At 44.1% G+C, this 23,355-nt stretch overlaps 1 protein-coding gene across 6 annotated transcripts in view; it reads right to left on the bottom strand.

The window, feature by feature from the left end:
• The window catches only part of RXRA (retinoid X receptor alpha), a 207,401-nt gene that overhangs the window by 26,946 nt on the left and 157,100 nt on the right, over positions 1–23,355 (bottom strand). For 5 of the 6 annotated variants that reach the window (XM_073640743.1, XM_073640742.1, XM_073640745.1 and 2 more), the window contains 3 exons: positions 19,750–19,900; positions 14,189–14,368; positions 13,453–13,560 (listed from right to left, as the gene is read on the bottom strand). In XM_073640743.1, coding sequence (XP_073496844.1) covers positions 13,453–13,560; positions 14,189–14,368; positions 19,750–19,900 — 439 coding nt within the window. The remainder of the gene's footprint in view (positions 1–13,452; positions 13,561–14,188; positions 14,369–19,749; positions 19,901–23,355) is intronic. The other variant, XM_073640744.1, reaches the window with a different exon arrangement.

The raw sequence follows: 23,355 nt of genomic DNA, 5'->3' as shown, positions 1-23,355 counted from the left end.
AAATTTAAACACCGCTCCGCTGATTGGTCGAGGCCGCCGGCCGCGAACAATCAGCGATTTTGGCACAAAATTTAAACACCGTTCTGCTGATTGCGCCCGGTCGGCCGCATACATATTCTAGAATACCCGATGCGTTAGAATCGGGCCACCATCTATCTAGTGTCCATATAAAAAGAGGATTTTATGGAAGGTGTATTTGCTGCTCAGACGCTTCAAGATATCCATCACTGGAAATAAGAAGAAATGTGACAAAAAGGATGTTACAACCAGATATGGATCCTGAGACCGGAACTACAGTAAGAGCCAGCACTCCAATAGAAGTGAATGGGAAAAATGTAAACCAGTCACATGACCATTAAGCTCCCCATTCCCCTGTACCACCGCTCTCCAGATACAAGATCCCTATTATACGGCAGTGACATCACCGCTCTCCAGATACAAGATTCATATCATACGGCAGTGACATCACCGCTCTCCAGATACAAGATCCGTATTATACGGCAGACAGGTGATGCGGGTAGGCAAGCAGGCGGGCACGGCCGGTAGCCTTACAGGTGATGCAGGTAGGCAAGCCAGCGGGCACGGCAGGTAGACGGGAAGGCGGGCACGGCTGATAGACGGGCCGGCGGGCACGGCTGATAGACGGGCCGGCGGGCACGGCTGATAGACGGGCCGGAGGGCACGGCTGATAGACGGGCCGGAGGGCACGGCTGATAGACGGGCCGGAGGGCACGGCTGATAGACGGGCCGGAGGGCACGGCTGATAGACGGGCCGGAGGGCACGGCTGATAGACGGGCCGGAGGGCACGACAGGCTGGCGGGCACTGGAACCTGAGGGCTGAGGAGAGTGTTAGCATACAAACAACAACCTTGCACAGGCACCTCCATTTTGGAGGAGGAGCTTTAAATTAGGAATGGTCCTCCGGACGGAGACTCTTTAGGACGGCGCGCGTGGCCCCTTTAATAGGGAGGGAGCGCGCGCAACCTAAGCACAGTGCCCGGAAAGCTGCGCACAATGCGCGCACCCCGGGCGGAGGCAGGGGAGCTGGAGGACGCCAGACCAGGACCGCGCCGGTGAGGGGAATGGTGTCTCTGTCCAGCCGGAGGCAGAGACGCCGACGCTACACCCATCAATATTCGTCAGCATGTGTAAAGAATAGATTGTTGTACATAGAAAAATAGGATCTCAATAAATTAAATGATGGCATTCAGGGTTTGGAAAGATATATTGATGATGCAGAATGTGATGACATAATTATATTTGAATAAATGTTGATATTTTTTGTTCAAGAATATATGTAGATTGTTGTTCATGGGACAAAAATAAGACATCCCCTGAAAATAAGCCCTAACCCATCTTTTGAAGCTAAAAAAAATAATATAATAGACCCTGTCTATTTTTGGAGAAAACTTGGTGTGATGTCACTGCCGTATATGTAACTTGTATTTGGAGAGCGGTGATGTCACTGCCGTATAATACGAATCTTGTTTCCGGATCTGGACCGCTCTCCAGATACAAGTTACATATTACACAGCAGTTACATCACCGCCCTCCAGACACAAGTTACATATTACACAGCAGTGACATCACCGCCCTCCAGATACAAGTTACATGTTACACAGCAGTGACATCACCGCTCTCCAGATACAAGTTACATATTACACATCAGTGACATCACCGCTCTCCAGATACAAGTTACATATTACACAGCAGTGACATCACTGCCCTCCAGATACAAGTTACATATTACATAGCAGTGACATCACCGCCCTCCAGATACAAGTTACATATTACACAGCAGTGACATCACCGCCCTCCAGATACAAGTTACATATTACACAGCAGTGACATCACCGCTCTCCAGATACAAGTTACATATTACACAGCAGTGACATCACCGCTCTCCAGATACAAGTTACATATTACACAGCAGTGACATCACCGCTCTCCAGATACAAGTTACATATTACACAGCAGTGACATCACCGCCCTCCAGATACAAGTTACATATTACACAGCAGTGACATCACTGCCCTCCAGATACAAGTTACATATTACACAGCAGTGACATCACCGCCCTCCAGATACAAGTTACATATTACACAGCAGTGACATCACCGCTCTCCAGATACAAGTTACATATTACACATCAGTGACATCAAGTTACATATTACACAACAGTGACATCACCGCTCTCCAGATACAAGTTACATATTACACAGCAGTGACATCACCGCTCTCCAGATACAAGTTACATATTACATAGCAGTGACATCACCGCCCTCCAGATACAAGTTACATATTACACAGCAGTGACATCACCGCTCTCCAGATACAAGTTACATATTACACATCAGTGACATCACCGCTCTCCAGATACAAGTTACATATTACACATCAGTGACATCACCGCCCTCCAGATACAAGTTACATATTACACATCAGTGACATCACCGCCCTCCAGATACAAGTTACATATTACACATCAGTGACATCACCGCCCTCCAGATACAAGTTACATATTACACATCAGTGACATCACCACTCTCCAGATACAAGTTAAATATTACCAGGGCTGTGGAGTCGGTAAGCCCAATCTCCGACACCTCAATTTCCATGACACCGACTCCAACTCCCTCATACACGGCTCATGTTTAAGCGATAAATTTACTGTAGCACAGATTAATCTCAGCTAAAAGTCTAGACCTTTAGATCAGGAATAGGACAGACATTTATAGGACATTTCATAACTTTACCAAATTCTTATGAAAAAATATTCCCCACAAACTGCATTGAACTACTGTACCCAATTTATTATACATTTTAGGAGTCGGAGTTGGTCCATTTTATACCGACTCCGACTCCACCAAAATGGGCTTCGACTCAGACTCCACAGCCCTGCATATTACATAGCAGTGACATCACCGCCCTCCAGATACAAGTCACATATTTCATAGCAGTGACATCAATATTTAACACAGGTTTTGCCTTGTGGATCACGACCCATCTCATTTTAGTCGGAATGTCTTGCTGCATTTTGGTTTGGTTTATGTTTCTTATTTGCAGTTTGTTGTTGGGGAATCTCTTGGCATCAAATAAATTCATATTACCATATTAGACCCTAGCAAGGATTTATTTTAAAGATATTCTGTGTCCATTCACTCCAGTTGTACTGCACAGATTGTTCAAACTGTCTACTGGCATGTGGGGGAGGTTCAACAGTAAAGAAAAGTTTCATAAAATTATAAAACAAAAAAAATTCAGCTAAAATGATCTCCAATGCTTTCAAATGGAAAGCAAAACCAGAGAGACGTGGAAGAAAACGGAAGACTACCATCGAATGGATAGAAGAATAGCCAGAATGGCAAAGCTCAGCCAATGATCAGCTCCAGGATGATCAAAGACAGTCTCAAGTTACCTGTGAGTACTGTGACAGTTAGAAGACACCTGTGTGAAGCTAATCCCTTAGCAAGAAGTCCCTGCAAAGTCCCACTGTTAAAAAAAAAAAAAAAAGACATGTACTGAAGAGGATACAATTTGCCTAAGAACACATCAACTGGCCTGAAGAGAAATGGAGAAACATTTTGTGGACTGAGGAAAGTAAAATTGTTCTTTTTGGGTCCAAGGGCTACAGACAGTTCGTCAGACAACCCCCAAACTCTGCATTCAAGCCACAGTACACTCTGAAGATAATGAAGCATAGTGATGCAAGCATCATGATACGGGCATGTTTCTCTTACTATGGTGCCGGACCTATTTACCACATACCAGGGATCATGGACCAGTTTCATATATTAAAATACTGGAAGAGGTCATGTTGCCTTACGCTGAGGAGGATATGTCCTTTAAATGGGTGTTTCAACAAGACAACGACCCTAAACACACCAGTAAAGGAGCAAAATCTTGGTTCCAGTCCAATAAAATTGAGGTTATGGAGTGGCCAGCCCAATCCCCCGACCTTAATTCGATAGAACACTTGTGGGGTGAGATCAAAAATGCAGTTTCTGAGGCAAAGCCAATAAATGCCAAAAAATTGTGGGAAGTAGTCAAAGCATCCTGGGCTGGAATAACAGTTGACAGAAGTTGATTAACTCTATGCAACATAGATGTGAAGCAGTTCTAAAAAAAAAACTGTGGGTATACAACTAAATATTAGGTTAGTGATTCACAGGAATGCTAAATCCTCAAAAAAAGAGGACATATTGTGAGTTTGTAAAGACAAATGCAGACATTGCTATTTTTTAGAACAACCCAATGTTCATTTTTTGTTATTTTCTATAAAGTAGTTAAAAATTATACACATTTCTCTTCATGTTTTGAATTAGAAAGCAGTGTGTAATGTTCCCAATGCATGGGAATAAAAACTAGTATAAAGATTTTGTGCTTAACTCATGTTTTTGAACACACTGCTATTATTTTGAACACTACTGTAGGTCAGTTGGAAAAGATTCGGTATAACTTGTATTTTATTCTTTGAGAACCCCGGTGTTTGTATGCATAGGAGTCCAGTCCTATTTGGTGATTGATGTTATTGCATGTTATAATGCACCGTCTTGAAGTCTTTAAAAGGGAGGGGTTGTTTTTGCTGCCCTATGACACCTGTTCAGTTGTACAAGATCGTCAGGTTTCCATTAATATTTATGGTAATTTTACAAAGACATCTTTATATTTTTTAGGATTGTATAGAAACAGCACAAGAGCAGCATTGTTACTGGGATAAGCGGGGAGATCACATTACAGTTGTGATAGAGAGCGTCATTGTATGTTCATTAGGAGGAGATCGCACACATTCCTGACCGCGGCACTACTGACCGTGCAGGTGACATTGCACTGTAACACCGTACTCCATATAAGATAAAGACGTAAAGATCATGACCTGACTTCTCTCACACAATCACAGGCTCTGTGAAGCTATCGTTACAGATGGCAGGTGTATGTGTTGTTCCACTTAGGGAATTGTCGCTTGAGCAATTCTCCTGACCTTTCCCAGCAGATCTGCCTTAGTTTTTAATGATCAGGATTGTTTATCTCCAGCTACAAGTGAGGCAACTACAGTCACCCCATGTGCGATCAGGAAAAGGGCCAGGTTTTGGCCAGATTTGTGGGACTTTTTTTTTTACCCCCTTAAGATCGTGAGCCGCAGGGATTACCAAGTAAAGGTTGAGAATGAATAGTTTGGATGGCCCTCTGTCTAATACTCCAGCTGTTTTCTTCTGAGGGATTGCGGCACTTTTATGTTGAAGTTCCTTCCTCTTAGGTAATTGCCTTTTAATCCTCCCTTCACACATGTGATTTGGATAAAAACCAACTGTTCTGTTTCAGCCTCAGAAGCGCGTGACTGTGCTGCGACTCCCTGCGAGCACCTTCACAAACCCAAGCCAGAAAACCCATCATCACTTCTCCATCCTGACTGCACTTATCTGACTGCACCAAGGAGTTCTCTCCCGAAAAAGAAGATTATGAATCAGTACTATTTCTACTTAAGCTGTGCTCAGAGGCATCTCTGGCCACTTCATATTAAACGTCACCGTGCACAGCAGCAGTTTGTGCTTCACAGCTGCTCTTCATTCACTATTCCAGACAACCTAGTGTCAGTTCCCCCTGAAGGCTGAAATCGACTAGTGCTATATAGATAAGAATATTCTAGGTAAGGGTTGTCCAGGACTTGGACCCCACTGATCTGATACCCCATGGAGCTTCTGTTTTCAGCTATAGCACTATACACAGTGCAGTGGCCTTTCTCGGTACTGCAGCTTCGCTCCTACTATATGTAAATCCCGCCACTAATATTTATATTCTGGAGGATATATATACTAGAATAATTACATGTACGTATGCTCGAACACCACCCAATGTTTAAAGTTACAAGGGTTGCTGCATTAAATATGCAAATTGCCTCTTCAGAGAGGAAGAGGACTTATGGCAAAAAATCTGATATTTTGAACGGCCATGAGATTGCTGCAGCTAATTCCTGATGCACAGAATGATTGGCTGCAGCGGTCACTTCCCATTCAGAAGAGGAAAGCTCAGAGTTTGGTGGAGGACCAAGGCAAGGGTACAAGAAGATTGGTGGGAATCGTTGAGTGTATAATACCGAGGTCAATAAAATCACTTATGTTGGGTTTACACGTGTCGAACGAATCACTGAATGACCACCGATTGGCTACATGCACACAAACTGTCGGTTGTCTAATGGCCATTTAGACAAGCAGACTACAAATCTATGTAGACAGAACGATATTAGGATAATTTCTAAGCCGGATTAAGAGAAATCATCGATGAATGAGTGCTTTGGTGTTTCTTGGACTGTTTAGACAAGCCTATAGTCAGGAACATTCGTACCCCAGCTATCAGCCAGTCTAAGTGCCGCACTGCACTAGGATCTCCAGATCGTGTGCATTTCTTCATATTCTCCCAGTTCTGTGCTACATTCCTTTGGCCGCTGCATCCACACAGTCTCTATATATGATAAAGTTCTGACTGTCCACTCCTGGTCCAGTGACACATCGGTGAGGAGAATACAGCCGTTGTGACATACTCTGAGTGCAGTATGACACTATCAGTCACTGGTTGGATTGTGGAGTCTCCTCACAGCAGAGAAAAAGGCAGAAAATCCCAGCCTGACGATCTCACCGTAACCAGATCAGGTTTATATCCAGACCTCCCAAGACGGCTGCAGGGAGCCTGGGAAAGGGCTTCTCGCTGCAGCTTCCTGCTTATTCTAGCTTACTTGTTTAAATCACACAGCAAAACAGCAGGACCCTGAGCTTACATGGGGCTGTTCACTGCTGTGCTGACCCCACGGTCATACATACAGTAACTTCTTCCGCTACTCTGCAGCTTTCTCCTTCACACACTGCTAATATGGTAAAAGAAAGACGACCTGTTAGAAGGTGATTGTAGCTCCGTGCCGCAAGGCTGGCCATCATTGAGAGGAGCGTGCATCGTGGTCCACGGACTCACCCTTACTCTCCAATCAATAAGGGGCATACAGCTATCGTATCCCAGCCCCAAAACGTTTCTCATGCACCTGTACTTTACAATGCTTTACCTAAGGCTAACTAATATAAAATCTTATTTCGCATATGGCTAGGGCGCGACATTGTTCTATCTAATGAGCGGTCAGGGGGGACACGATACCGCCCCCCTGGCAACGACACAGAATATTTATACTGCATGATCGCAGTGGTTACACGACCGCTGAACAGCTACTTGTGGTGATCGTTTAATAGCCTGTTTAGACAGGCCGACCGCACGTCCATTGTGCACGGAGCTCAATAATAATCACATTACAGGTAATAGATTCTTCTGTGTATAGGCTGTCATTGTTATCGGCAGCACATACTGGTTACTCTGGATGATCTGCTGCCAAAAATGATGACTTTTAATCAAGCTTAAAAATCATTTCACCCAAAAAGCGAGTGTTTTGCTAGTTTGTTGGGTAATTACAAGATTACAAGAACTTAGATTTTTGGCTGCATGTGACTTTCTTATTATAGACCACAATGCAGGTTTATCTGCAACTGCGTCTTACTTGCAACCGGTCTATATTTTGGGTGGTTTCTACTGCAGCTTTAAAATAGACACAGGACAGCAAGTCACAGAAAACATGTGACCAAAGTCATTGTGTAGCCGTAGTCTAGGGATCAACAACCTGCGTGACTCCAGCTGTTGTAACACTACAACTCCCAACATGCCCTTACAGCTGGCTCACTCACAACAGCTGGTGTTTTGAAGGCTGCAGACACCTTTTATAGTCTATAGGAGCCAACTCGGTAGTTCACGATTCGCACACATCACAATATATTTATCCAAAAACCTCTTCACCAAACTCCACTGCTACCCTCCTAGCACCACTCCGGACATCCTGCAGATTATGTGTCTCTATCATTAGATTGCTAGCTCTTGGAGGTCAGATACTTTCTTTCCCGCCTCATTATAAGATGTTATTAAGGGTGAATTGATCAGTCGAGGACCCCGCGCTGCATCTCGCTGCCTGAGGATCTCGTATTACTGAGAAGCATCATTCACACGTGACACAGGGAAACTCTGGCTGTCTCCTGCCACTTTCCCCTGTTAATTGCTGTGGGACGGAAGCTAAATTATGTGTTAAAGAGACAATAAATCCTTCTGGTAATCTGCTCCAGCAGCTGCTGGGTCTTGTGTAATGACAACACTGTGTCAATAGAGAGATAAAGGGCAGATTTATGTCTGCTGCATCCTTCCCTGTGGATCCAGAGCAAAGCTTCTAGATTCTCACTGCTCCAGATAAAGGGCTGAAGACTGAAAACTTCACACCATGCAGAATAGGAGGCTTAAACGATTACCGGAGGATTCCTCCTCTGAATCACGATTTAGGAAAAGCAGCACAGAGTTCTTATGTAGGTAATGGATTCATCGACCTGTACTGGGGTCACAAGGGTCAAGTACAGGGGCAGAACTATAGGACTGAATACATTATAAACATAAGATGTGTATAACATGTATTTCCTCCAGAAGCTTCTATTTTAGCCCCTTACAATGAGAGCATGTAATAAATCTACTCTATAATAAGGGGAGCAATGACCCCCCTCAAGTATATTCTGCCAAATAATCTTTGTCATTGATTACTTTAATGAAGTCGCCACAAATTGCAGCAAACGACTTGAGAAAACAATTGTGGGCTTAGTTTGAGGTTAATGGCTGGTGTAATGGCTTACGTAATGATTGCAGCCATATTAGTGCATGCTGGCGCTGTGTAAATGAAGACCAGACCTTCCAATAAACGCCCCCAGTCACCGCCCTGTACTAATCACATCATTCTCTCCTTGCTTCAGGATCGCAGCCGCAGACCGGAGCGTCATTCAATTATTGCTGCAAAATCCACAGTGTAGCACCATGTGTGCAATATCGATCCAGGTAATCTCGTTTTCTCCATGTGGGTCTCATTTACAGATCACTTTGTCCCTACAATGATAATGGAGTTTTGTTTTGCGTCTCAGACAGGAGTAGATGCGCCGAGGGCAACAAAAATATGTCTGTCTGACAGAAATGGGTGATTTTCTGCAAGTGGCGGCTGCGTTCTGGCCAAAATACAATTTGTACATCATTGTTTCTCATGTTCAGAGTCTCCGCTCACCCGGCCCTGGGGAATGAGGCGCTTTATTGTACTATTGGATGTGTCTGGTAAATCATTATATAGTGGCAGCCGAGTCTGCACCAGCCCCGACAGACTATGGCGACTTGTGACAGTGGATGGCGCGTAAGTTGGTTGTCATTCTTCGGAATACATAGATACATTAAATATATAGGGCCCAATTCATTAGGACTGACAATACACATCACCAGTCTTAATAAAGGCAGCGAGATGCGCCCAATTTATTAGGAGGCGCCCAGCACTTTGTGAATTAGGTGCATCTTACAACGGTTGTGCACCTCCACCAGAAAGGTTACTGGGACTGGAGAACATTACTGGCGAAACTACACCAGTGGCATAAACTTTCATGAATTCAGACGGGCAAAACAGATTGAGACCTAAAACCACCAGAAGTCGCAAAATCTTTGCATGATTCCAAATTGCACAAACATTTTGCTGCATTTGAAGATGTTTTATGCCAAAAATCACTGTATTCAATATCACTTCTAATTCCTGCTCTCATTCCATACAGGTCTATGATGTGCAAAATCAGTGGAGCAGCAGAAGCACCAAACAAACCTTCATTTCTCTGATTAGTTAATCGCAGCATTTTTATTAACCCCCACTGAAACGGGCTGTTTTTGATGTAGAGAGCCTGACAGCATACATCTTACAATTTGGAGAAAAAAATAACTAATTTTAGTTGTTTGTTTTTTTTCTTGCTGGACAGGGCATAATTTGTTTTGAATTTTCTTTGTTTTTATTCCTTAGGGGGAAAAGTGACTGTTTGCATTGTGTTATCTACATATAATAATATATTTACATCCTATGGGGATACACCATATATTAGATCAGTGTATGCTTTTATTTATTTATTTAAAAAAATGTAATTATAAAAAAAGCGTAAAAAATGTATTTTTTAATCTATAGAGTGCGCACTATGCAAAAAGTTTTAGGCAGGTGTGGAAAAATGCAGCAAAGTAAGAATCTTCAAAAATAGAAGTGATTGCATCTTTTTTAAAATTGCTAAAAATAAACTACCGTAAGTAAAAAATTAAAACAGTTTCCAACATGTAATAGCATCATCGAGGCATCTGATTCTGCAGCTGGACAACAACCCCCAACATCTATCCGATGTCATTAAGAACGAGGAATCCTGGAAGTGATGATCCGGCCCCCCAGAGCCCTGATCTCACATCATCCAGTCTGTCTGGAATCACATGAAGACAAAGATGAATCTGCACAAGCCTCATACACAGAAGATCTGGGGTCACTTCTCCAAGATGTTTGGAACAACCTGCTGTCGATTTCCTTCATTAACGGTGTACAAGTGATGAGAAGAAGTGAGAGGTGACGGGTGGCCACCAGATACTGATAATGGAGGCAACAGGCCGCCACTAGATACTGATGATGTGGGCAACAGACGGTCACAAAATACTGATGATGGAGGCGACAGGCAGCCACCAGATACTGATGATGGAGGCAACAGGTGGCCAACCAGATACTGATGATGGAGGCGACAGGTGGCTAACAAGATACTGATGATGGAGGCAACAGGCGGCCACCACATACTGATGAAGGAGGTGACAGACGGTCACCAGATACTGATGATGGAGGTGACAGACGGTCACCAGATACGGATGATGGAGGTGACAGACGGTCACCAGATACGGATGATGGAGGCGACAGACGGTCACCAGATACTGATGATGGAGGTGACAGACGGTCACCAGATACTGATGATGGAGGTGACAGACGGTCACCAGATACGGATGATGGAGGTGACAGACGGTCACCAGCTACTGATGATGGAGGTGACAGACGGTCACCAGATACGGATGATGGAGGTGACAGACGGTCACCAGATACTGATGATGGAGGTGACAGACGGTCACCAGATACTGATGATGGAGGTGACAGGCTGTCACTAGGTACTGATGGGATTTACATTTTTTTACTCAGTCACTTTGCATTTTGTTCATTGATAAAAATAAACAACATATTAACATAATATTTGTACGCTTCTTACTCTGCAGCATACTTTCCAACATCGGTCCAATACTTTTGAACAGTCTTGTATATTTTATATATACAGTTGTGCTCAAAAGTTTACATACCCTGGCAGAATTTTTCCTTTCTTGGTCTTGTTTCAGAGAATATGAAAGATAACAAAAAAAAAATTCTCCACTCAAGGTTGGGTGAAGCAATTTATTGTCAAACTACTGTGTTTTCTCTTTTTAAATCTTAAGGACAACCAAAAACATCCAAATGACCCTTTTCAAAAGTTCACATACCCTGGTGATTTTTGCCTGATCACATGAACAGAATTTGATACAAATGGGTTTGAATGGCTACTAAGGGTAACATCCTCACCTGTGACCTGTTTGCTTGTAATCAGTGTGTGTGCATAAAAGTTGAGTGAGTTTCTGGAATCCAGACACTGAAGTTTCTGGATTGTGAGTCAAGGGGAAAGCAAAAGAATGGTCAATGGATCTACGGGAAAAGGTAGTTGAACTGTATAACACAGGAAAGAGATACAAAAAAATATCCAAGGAATTGATAATGCCAGTCAGCAGCGTTCAAACTGTGATTAACAAATGGAAAATCAGGGGATCTGTGAAAACCAAACCACGGTAAGGTAGACCAACAAAAATTTTGGCCACAACTGCCAGGAAAATTGTTCGGGATGCAAAGAAAAACCCACAAATAACATCAGTTGAAATTCAAGACTCTCTGAAAACTAGAGGTGTAGCTGTTTCAAGATGCACAATAAGGAGGTATTTGAAGAAAAATGGGCTGCATGGTCGAATCACGAGAAGAAAGCCATTACTGCGCACATGCCACAAAGTATCTTGCCTACAATACGCCAAACAGCAAAGAGCCAAGCCTCAAAACTTCTGGAGGCTAATTTGGAGGTAATTTGGAGTGATGAGACCAAAAATTAACTTTTTGGCCACAACCATAAACGTTACATTTGGAGAGAGGTCAACAAGGCCTATGATGAAAGGAACACCATTCCTACAGTAAAGCACGGAAGTGGATCTACAAAGGAACAGGAAACTTGGTAAAGGTTGAAGGAAATATGAATGCAGCAAGTTATCAGCAAATACTGGAGGCAAATTTGCACTCATCAGCCCGGAAGCTGCACATGGGACGTACTTGGACGTTCCAACATGACAACGATCCAAAACACAAGGCCAAGTCGACCTGTCATTGGCTACAGCAGAACAAAGTGAAGGTTCTGGAGTGGCCATCTCAGTCTCCTGACCTCAATATCATTGAGCCACTCTGGGGAGATCTCAAGCACAGTTCATGCTAGACAGCCCAGGAATTTACAGGAACTGGAGGCTTTTTGCCAAGAAGAATGGGCAGCTTTACCATCTGAGAAATTAAAGAACCTCATCCACAACTACCACAAAAGACTTCAAGCTGTCATTGATGTTAGAGGGGGCAATACACAGTATTAAGAACTGGGGTATGTGAACTTTTGATCAGGGTCATTTGGATGTTTTAGGTTGTCATTAAGATTTAAAAAGAGAAAACACAGAAGTTTGACAATAAATGGCTTCACCCAACCAATTACCATGAGTGGTAAAAAAGTTTTTTGTTATCATTCATATTCTCTGAAATAAGGCCAAGAAAGGAAACATTCTGCCAGGGTATGTAAACTTTTGAGCACAACTGTACACGCGAGTAAAATGTATCCAGTGTATGTATGCCACCAGTATATTGAGCCTGTGTGATTTTCTTCTTAACACCGCACATCTACAAGAGAACGCTCTGCAGACCTTCATCTGGCCCCAGCATAACATGGCACTTGGCTGGCGATCATCCCTACAGGGGTCTCCCAATATTGTACAATACCATAATCAGACGATGTCTGTGAGATGATTTACTGGAGGATTGGAGCTTTCCTCCCTCACTGGTGATTGAATAGGAGTATACTTAACCCCCACACTACCACCATGTTAATAGTACGTCAAGGTGCGGGAATATCCCCAGGCCATTAGAAATCCTAAATATATAAAGTATTACAATTTCTGTGTCTCAGGCTGCAAACTAGTAACACTACAGGCGGCAGCGCTAGATTACAGGGACACGACGCCAGTAATAACTACACACAAGTTACAGAGAGGCAGTCTCTCACTGGGCTGGCAGCGGGGGTCTATATGGCTACTATTTTACTAGTCGCCTGATGACAGACGAGAGGGGGGGCCGCCAGTGATATATTCATGCAGGTAACTACGGAGATAAAATCTGCCCTCTCCCTGAAATTGACAGTGTTGGGTCGCCTGGCATGACAAGTGTAGCAAGTTAGATAGGTATAGATTATCACCTGATGGGTGGTCAAGATAAGAGCCTCGTGGTGGATGGAGCGGCTGATCTAAATTTCCCTCATTCCTTATCACAAACTTCTTACCGGCAGCAGTCCAGCTGCCTAAAACTACACAAACATTTACAGAAAATTAATGTCAATATGCACAAGAGCTTACATTTCACTATATACAACATTTATTAACAAGAGCCAAAAGCCTGCACTGACTGCGGCCGGAACGAGATCCGCCGAGTGCCAGGAGTAGCCGAGCGATCGCAGCCCGTGCTGACAGAGCAGGCAGCCATAGACATGACACACATCTATATATATATATATATACATATATATATATATATATATATATATATACACACACTCTCCGCACAACCAAATGGTTCACTCAGCTTTTTCATAGTTATATCTGCTACTGGGAAAGCTGGGTAACGCCCCAGATCGAATATCATCCAACTAGTAAGTTCCTAGATGGAAAATCCACCATTATCCCTAAACTACGGAGTCTGGAGGCAAAATCGTCACCAAGCTTTCTAATAACCAGATATAACAGACACAGATACAGTGAATATTAGTAGTAGTTTTATTTTAGCATTTGTAATAAATGTTTGCATTATAATAGCAAATCATAGATTGTTAATATCCTAATTGTGCGCTTTAATTAGCTTAGAGTTAGGACCCCAATGGTAGAGAGAATATTGAGGGGTCCCTGGAGAGGAATCAAGTCCAACATACAGGCTCTTACCTTCTCGCTTCATCCCCATAGCAAGACACTTCTGATAACGACAATACTGACAGCGGTTCCTCTGTCGCTTGTCAATCAGACAGTCCTTGTTATCTCTGCAGGTGTAAGTCAGGTCCTTCCGAACGGTCCTTTTGAAAAATCCCTTACATCCTTCACAGCTGTACACGCCATAGTGTTTACCTGCGAGACATCGATGGACGGTGTTATATTCACGCTGACATGAGGATACAACCAGAAAGTAATAGGGTTCATATTAATTATTGACTTTTATGTTGTTAAATCATTTCTGCAAAATCAGGAAGAATCATAAAGAAGAAAGAGTAATAATGCCGCCTAGCCATCACTAGAGATCAGCGGTGACATCACTGAGAATGCGGCCTATCCATCACTAGAGATCAGCGGTGACATCACTGAGAATGCCGCCTATCCATCACTAGAGATCAGCGGTGACATCACTGAGAATGCTGCCTATCCATCACTAGAGATCAGCGGTGACATCACTAAGAATGCCGCCTATCCATCACTAGAGATCAGCTGTGACATCACTGAGAATGCCGCCTGTCCATCACTAGAGATCAGCGGTGACATCACTGAGAATGCTGCCTATCCATCACTAGAGATCAGCAGTGACATCACTAAGAATGCCGCCTATCCATCACTAGAGATCAGCTGTGACATCACTCAGAATGCCGCCTATCCATCACTAGAGATCAGCGGCGACATCACTGAGAATGCCTCCTATCCATCACTAGAGATCAGCGGTGACATCACTGAGAATGCCTCCTATCCATCACTAGAGATCAGCGGTGACATCACTGAGAATGCCGCCTGTCCATCACTAGAGATCAATGGTGACATCACTGAGAATGCCGCCTATCCATCACTAGAGATCAGAGGTGACATCACTGAGAATGCCGCCTATCCATCACTAGAGATCAGCGGTGACATCACTGAGAATGCCGCCTATCCATCACTAGAGATCAGCGGTGACATCACTGAGAATGCCGCCTATCCATTACTAGAGATCAGCGGTGACATCACTGAGAATGCCTCCTATCCATCACTAGATATCAGTGGTGACATCACTGAGAATGCCGCCTATCCATCACTAGAGATCAGCAGTGACATCACTGAGAATGCCGCCTATCCATCACTAGAGATCAGCGGTGACATCACTGAGAATGACGCCTATCCATCACTAGAGATCAGCGGTGACATCACTGAGAATGCCTCCTATCCATCACTAGAGATCAGCGGTGACATCACAGAGAATGCCGCCTATCCATCACTAGAGATCAGAGGTGACATCACTGAGAATGCTGCCTATCCATCACTAGAGATCAGCGGTGACATCACAGAGAATGCCGCCTATCCATCACTAGAGATCAGAGGTGACATCACTGAGAATGCTGCCTATCCATCACTAGAGATCAGCGGTGACATCACAGAGAATGCCGCCTATCCATCACTAGAGATCAGCGGTGACATCACTGAGAATGCTGCCTATCCATCACTAGAGATCAGAGGTGACATCACTGAGAATGCCGCCTATCCATCACTAGAGATCAGAGGTGACATCACTGAGAATGCCTCCTATCCATCACTAGAGATCAGCGGTGACATCACTGAGAATGCCACCTATCCATCACTAGAGATCAGAGGTGACATCACTGAGAATGCCGCCTATCCATCACTAGAGATCAGCGGTGACATCACTGAGAATGCCGCCTATCCATCACTAGAGATCAGCGGTGACATCACTGAGAATGCCGCCTATCCATCACTAGAGATCAGCGGTGACATCACTGAGAATGCCGCCTATCCATCACTAGAGATCAGCAGTGACATCACTGAGAATGCCTCCTATCCATCACTAGAGATCAGCGGTGACATCACTGAGAATGCCGCCTATCCATCACTAGAGATCAGCGGTGACATCACTGAGAATGCCGCCTATCCATCACTAGAGATCAGCGGTGACATCACTGAGAATGCCTCCTATCCATCACTAGAGATCAGAGGTGACATCACTGAGAATGCTGCCTATCCATCACTAGAGATCAGCGGTGACATCACTGAGAATGCCGCCTATCCATCACTAGAGATCAGCGGTGACATCACTGAGAATGCCGCCTGTCCATCACTAGAAAACAACAGTGACATCACTGAGAATGCCGCCTATCCATCACTAGAGATCAGAGGTGACATCACTGAGAATGCCTCCTATCCATCACTAGAGATCAGCGGTGACATCACTGAGAATGCCACCTATCCATCACTAGAGATCAGAGGTGACATCACTGAGAATGCCGCCTATCCATCACTAGAGATCAGCGGTGACATCACTGAGAATGCCGCCTATCCATCACTAGAGATCAGAGGTGACATCACTGAGAATGCCGCCTATCCATCACTAGAGATCAGCGGTGACATCACTGAGAACGCCGCCTATCCATCACTAGAGATCAGCGGTGACATCACTGAGAACGCCGCCTATCCATCACTAGAGATCAGCGGTGACATCACTGAGAATGCCTCCTATCCATCACTAGAGATCAGCGGTGACATCACTGAGAATGCCGCCTATCCATCACTAGAGATCAGCGGTGACATCAATGTGAATGTAACTAGAAGGAGATCGTACGACCATCACAAAAGCCAGATATTACAAAAGAAAACGAGAATGACAGAGTCTACTGGAAACTGTTTGACCTTGGCTCATTTCTCAGGGGTAGAAACTTTTAGATACAGTAGATTACATTTGTGGCTCTACTTTACCAACTACAACGAGAAGCTTTCTGCTGGCAGAATACATGACTGATCTCGGGCCATCAAAACACTGAGCGATAACCTTCAGAGAGACAAGTTTGGCACACCTCACACAAACAAAAATCCATTTACCTTGCAACGTTCTCTACCAAAACTCACAAAGAAAAAAGTCACTGCCTGCCGTAAAAAAACACAAAGATACGGACGAAGGACGTGAGCAACGTACACGGAGAGAGTAAAAATGTGCAAAGCAATCCCAGGCTACAATGGCTGGGGAACTACCACCCCAGCAGCAACATTATCTCTTTGATAACAGCAAGCACCAGTGCAGTTGCCAGTTTTTTGTGTCAGAGTAATACATTTTTTTGTAGTGCTGTTGAATTGTTAGTTAGGTAATTCCCTCTCCATGCAATAACGCTATAGACTGAGTTAGGTTACTACTGGGAATATCACTCGTCGTCTATGAAGACCAGGTATGTGACTGGCATGCCCATGCTCGCTGTACAGGATCCCCATGTGTTTTTTTCCTATCCCACCATTAGTAAAGATGGTGGGTTGTCCATTTCTTAACAGATGTAAGGAGGGTCAGATGTAAGGAGGGTCGTGCGGCTTTGAGGAATGCACAACAATAGACAGTTCACTTTATCTTCTTAACCACATGCCAGACACAATGGAGACAGACATGTCAGGAAAGGTCCTGGGTCGCTCCATGTGACCCTCACCACAATTCCCCGAGCTACACACAACTTCCTTTTAAGATTTCATTAAATGTAAAAGACTAAATGCTCTGAATTCAGCCCCTAATCAGATCCTGATATTGGGAGAAGCAGAAAAAAAAAATAATGTGATATTGCCCAAATCAGTCAGTGAGCAGCGGACACACAAATGATAGAAAGCAGCCAGATAGCGGGTGATAACCGAGTGTTCACCAGAGTAGAAGAAAATGCATGGTAGGAGAGTGCCGACGACAACACTCTCCACTGGAGGTAATGCAGGAGACATGGTAAGAGTCAATAGCGTGGATGACAATGATCCCTGCCAGAAGGTGACACCAGAGACAATGTAAGAGGTCAGCAGGGCAAGCAATAACGATCCCTACTAGAAGGTGACACCAGAGACCTGGTAAGAGGTCAACAGTGCGAACAACAACGATCCTTACTAGAAGGTGACACCAGAGACTAAGTAAGAGGTCAGCAGTGCGAGCAACAACGATCCCTACCAGAAGGTGGCACCAGAGACAACATAAGAGGTCAGCAGTGCGAGCAACAACGATCCCTACAATAAGGTGACACCGGAGACCTGGTAAGAGGTCAACAGTGTGAACAACAACGATCCCTACCAGAAGGTGACACCAGAGACTAAGTAAGAGGTCAGCAGTGCGAGCAACAACGATCCCTACTAGAAGGTGACACCAGAGACCACATAAGAGGTCAGCAGTGCGAGCAACAACGATCCCTGCCAGAAGGTGACACCAGGGACAATGTAAGAGGTCAGCAGGGCAAGCAATAACGATCCCTACTAGAAGGTGACACCAGAGATCTGGCAAGAGGTTAGTAGTGCGAACAACAGTGATCCCTACTAGAAGGTGACACCAGAGACAACGTAAGAGGTCAGCAGTGCGAGCAACAACGATCCCTACCAGAAGGTGACACCGGAGACCTGATAAAAAGTTAACAGTGCGAACAACGATACCTACCAGAAGGTGACACCAGAGACCATGTAAGAGGTCAGCAGTGTGAGCAATAACGATCCCTACCAGAAGGTGACACCAGAGACAACGCAAGAGGTCAGCAGGGCAAGCAATAAAGATCCCTACTAGAAGGTGACACCAGAAACCTGGTAAGAGGTCAATAGTGCGAACAACAAATGATCCCTACTAGAAGGTGACACCAGAGACAAATTAAGAGGTCAGCAGTGCGAGCAACAACGATCCCTACCAGAAGATGACACAATAGACAAAGTAAGACAGGTCACTAGAAGCAGGTGACAATGATCCCTACCAGAAGGTAATACAAAAGACCTGGTAATAGGCCAACAAAGCGGGCAACAATGATACCTGGCAGAAAGTATCCAAGCAAGACATGACCTCCTCCACCTGAGGCTAACAAGAGACATGGTCACTAGAGCAAGCGATAATCCCCACTAGAAAATGACATAAGAGACATCGTAAGAGAGGTCACTAGAAAGCTCACAAGAACGGGTGATCTAAACACAAGATATGGTAAAAAAAAGTCACTAGATTGGGTGACAAAGATCCTCCTCATGAGACAGAGAAAGAAACATCTTCACCTTGTGATCTAAGAATCTGAAGAGATGAAACACATGGCTCCTTACAAAAATCTGTTCCAAGGATCTAGACTTTGTTTCTGTGTGCACTACACATAAAAGTCAGGATTACATAAAAGGATGTTGAGAAACACAGCACTATGCCTGGCTGTGGGCTGTGTCTGGTATTGTAGCCGGTCTCCATTCTTGTGAATAGGACTGATCATACCGGGGAGGGATATTAAGCTAAATGTGCTGAATTATTGGCTCTATTAATGGTCTTTACTTACTTTGTGCTTTAGACACTTTCTGCGCCTTGCCTGACATGGGACAAAGCTTTCCATGTGACAACATGCAAAATTGTGGTGCATATTCCTGGCACAGTGGAAGTCAGCTAACGAGTAAATGGTGTAAAAGTTCACCAGATTTATCACAGCATGAACCACTATGATACATCTTTGGCGTTGTCAGATTGTGTAAATTTGCACTAAGAATCCCACTGTTCTAAACCATAGATACATCTTTACCTGAAGATCTGTCTCCGCAGATGGCACAGATGTGCTTTGTGAAGGCCGCCATAGCTGCTGAGGGGTGTACTGGCACTTTAAGAATGCCATTTATTCCTGGTGGAGGCTTAATGTCCTCTGTGCTGCTGACTGAATTCATGGGGGAATGGAGCTGAAACCAGAGGAAGAGAAGAAGGAGCAGATATTAATATTGTGCAGATTATTACATTTTACATCATTAAAAACATAATCAGAATCGCTGAAATCAGGTAGTAGATGACGAATAATGAGTAATGTCTCAAAAGCATTATCCCATAAACAACGTATATTACATATCCACAGCGGTGATAACTGTGGGACCACCACGGATCCAGAGAATGGGGGATCTATATCCCATTTGGAAGAAGCAGTATTGTGCATACCGGACCACCACTCCATCACTGTCTGTGGGGGCAGAGGTCTCACATCCTCACTACTGCTTCACCCATAGACACAGAAGTGAATGGATCAGTGGACACCACTGCGCACTTCTGCACCAATAGATATTTAGCAGTGAACGGAGCAGGGTCACACATTACCAGGCTATTCGCACATGGGAGATATCATGTTCCTGGTCCTAAATTAGGTTTTCCAGGCATAAGTAAAGAACGCTAATCACAGTATAAGCAACTTTCTCATCATTTGTGTTTCAGTTTTCATTGTTTAAGATCTTTGCTTGCTGTCAGTGAAAGGCAAAAAAACAACATCCAGATGACACAAGTGTCATTAGTGCTGGGAGGTCTGACACACAAGGGCTATGTTCACACATGTTGTGTTTTTTCTGCTGCAAATCTGCTGCTAACTTTTCTCTGGCAGGAAAACAGCAGCGTAAAAAAACGCGTATTTGCTGCGTATTTTTGACCACCCATTACATCCTATGGGTGAAAAATACGCAGCAAAAACGCAGCTGCGTTTTCTGCTGCAGAAACGCTGAAAGAAGTGACATGCTCTATTTTCCAAATATGCAAGCAAGGCAGAAAATACGCAGCAAACAAAAGCAACATGTGTGAACAGAGAATTCTGGTCTCTCATAGACTCTGCTGGTACTGCTAAATGCAGCTGAAAATTTGCATAAAAATCTGCAGCAAAACACAACGTGTGTGAACATAGTGTAACAAATGTGATCGCTGCACAATGGATCGTGTGCGCAACTCCACACAACCCGTCATGTTCTCACCACCTTATAATCACTGTGCAGAATGTACAATCTGTGAGGAGGGAAAACGTGATAAATTGAGGATCGAGCTATGAAGACACCAGGGGCCGAGTCCTATCTTCTCCAAAGGACTTAGGACGTTTTTGTGAAAAGGGTACCCCCTGCGTGACGCCAGCAGTCATTAGTGATCCTCATCTCTTCTGTTCTTACAAAAATTCTCGTTATATATCAGCACTTAATTGCCTGAAGTATTTTATGACTCTAAAAATAAAAATTTCCAGTAAGCATTTGTGCCGAGAAGACTTGTTCACTGTGCCGCCATAAAGCCGATGTAACGCCTCTGGGCTTAATAACCCAACTCGCCCGGATGTTCTCCTCGCCAGGAGATCTTACACCATATAAACTTTCGCACCCTCAGAAAGAAAAAAAGAAAATAACGGAAAAAGCCGAGATGAGAGGCAGCGTGATACGAGACACAAACTCATTGCCTAATCAGCTTGTCCAAGACTCTGGCAGGCTCTCTGCAAAATCAAAAGCAGCTGGACGGCAGCAAGCGCAGGGGGCGAGGGGGAGACACCGCTCTAGAGGATCACAAGCCTGCACCACGTCTTAAGTGGTTTTATCTAATGCTCAGGGAGGGCGATGATTCCAAGTCAGGTGGGAGGACTGCCCTAAGATGTGGAAAAGCAAGACAGGAGATAAGATAATCATCCTCTACATTACTGCACAGCTGCCATCAGTATGTAGTCGGGATTACACCTCCTCTCTCATTAGAGACGCAAAATCCACCATGCTTTACACTGCAGTCCTTAAGATTAGATACTCCGCATAATGTAGATACATGGTGAGATGATATCCAGAAAAGAAACTACAAAAAAAAAAAAAAAAAAATCACCAAAAAAGATGATCAGGAATGAAGGAAATGAACCTATAAGAGGCTGGAAAGCATCTCATTGTATGTAGAGACATGTATCCAATCACCAGCATACAAAGTAAAGGAGGAGATGCACGTACAGTATGTACGGAAAGTATTCAGACCCCTTTACATATTTCACTCTTTGTTTCATTGCAGCCATTAGGTAAATTCTAAAAAGTTTATTTTTTTCTCATTAAAATACACTCTGCACCCCATCTTGACTGAAAAAAAACAGAAATGTAGAAATTTTTGCAAATTTATTAAAAAAGAAAAGCTGAAATATCGCATGGTCATAAGTATTCAGACCCTTTGCTCAGACACTCATATTTATGCCAGATGCTGTCCATTTCCTTGTGATCCTCCTTGAGATGGTTCTACTCCTTCATTGGAGCCCAGCAGTGTTTAATTCAACTGATAGGACTTGATTAGGAAAGGCACACACCTGTCTATATAAGACCTCACAGCGCATGTCAGACCAAATGAGAATCATGAGCTCAAAGGAACTGCCCAAGGAGCTCAGAGACAGAATTGTGGCAAGGCACAGATCTGGCCAAGGTTACAAAAGAATTTCTGCATTACTCAAGGTTCCTAAGAGCACAGTGGCCTCCATAATCCTTAACTGGAAGAAGTTTGGTACCACCAAAAGTCTTCCTGGACCTGGCCGTCCAGCCAAACTGAGCAATCGTGGGAGAAGAGCCTTGGTGAGAGAGGTAAAGAACCACCCCAAGATCACTGTGGCTCAGCTCTAGAGATGCAGTAGGGAGATGGTAGAAAGTTCCACAAAGTCAATTATCACTGCAGCCCTTCCACCAGTCAGGCCTTTATGGCAGAGTGGCCCGACGGAAGCCTCTCCTCAGTGCAAGACATATAAAAACGCGCATAGAGTTTGCTCAAAAACACATGAAGGACTACCAGACTATGAGAAATAAGATTCTCTGGTCTGATGAGACGAAGATAGAACTTTTTGGTGATAATTCTAAGCGGTATGTGTGGAGAAAACCAGGCACTGCTCATCACCTGCCCAATACAATCCCAACAGTGAAACATGGTGGTGGCAGCATCATGCTATGGGGGTGTTTTTCAGCTGCAGGGACAGGACGACTGGTTGCAATTTAAGGAAACATGAATGTGGCTAAGTACAGAGATATCCTGGATGAAAACCTCTTCCAGAGTGCTCTGGACCTCAGACTTGGCCGAAGGTTCACCTTCCAACAAGACAACGACCCTAAGCACACCGCTAAAATAACAAAGGAGTGATTTCACAACAACGCTGACCATTCTTGACTGGCCCAGCCAGAGCCCTGACCTAAACCCAATTAAGCATCTCTGAAGAGACCTGAAAATGGCTGTCCACCAACGTTCACCATTCAACCTGACGGAACTGGAGAGGATCTGCAACGTAGAATGGCAGAGGATCCCCAAATCCAGGTGTGAAAAACTTGTTGCATCATTCCCAAGAAGACTCATGGCTGTACTAGCTCAAAAGGGGGCTTCTACTCAATACTGAGCAAAGGGT

This window comes from Phyllobates terribilis, unplaced genomic scaffold, assembly GCF_046119375.1.
Source record: "Phyllobates terribilis strain yellow unplaced genomic scaffold, ASM4611937v1 Scaffold_7__3_contigs__length_470593459, whole genome shotgun sequence".
Taxonomy (NCBI): Eukaryota; Metazoa; Chordata; class Amphibia; order Anura; family Dendrobatidae; genus Phyllobates; species Phyllobates terribilis.
This window is presented reverse-complemented; position numbering and strand designations above follow the sequence as displayed.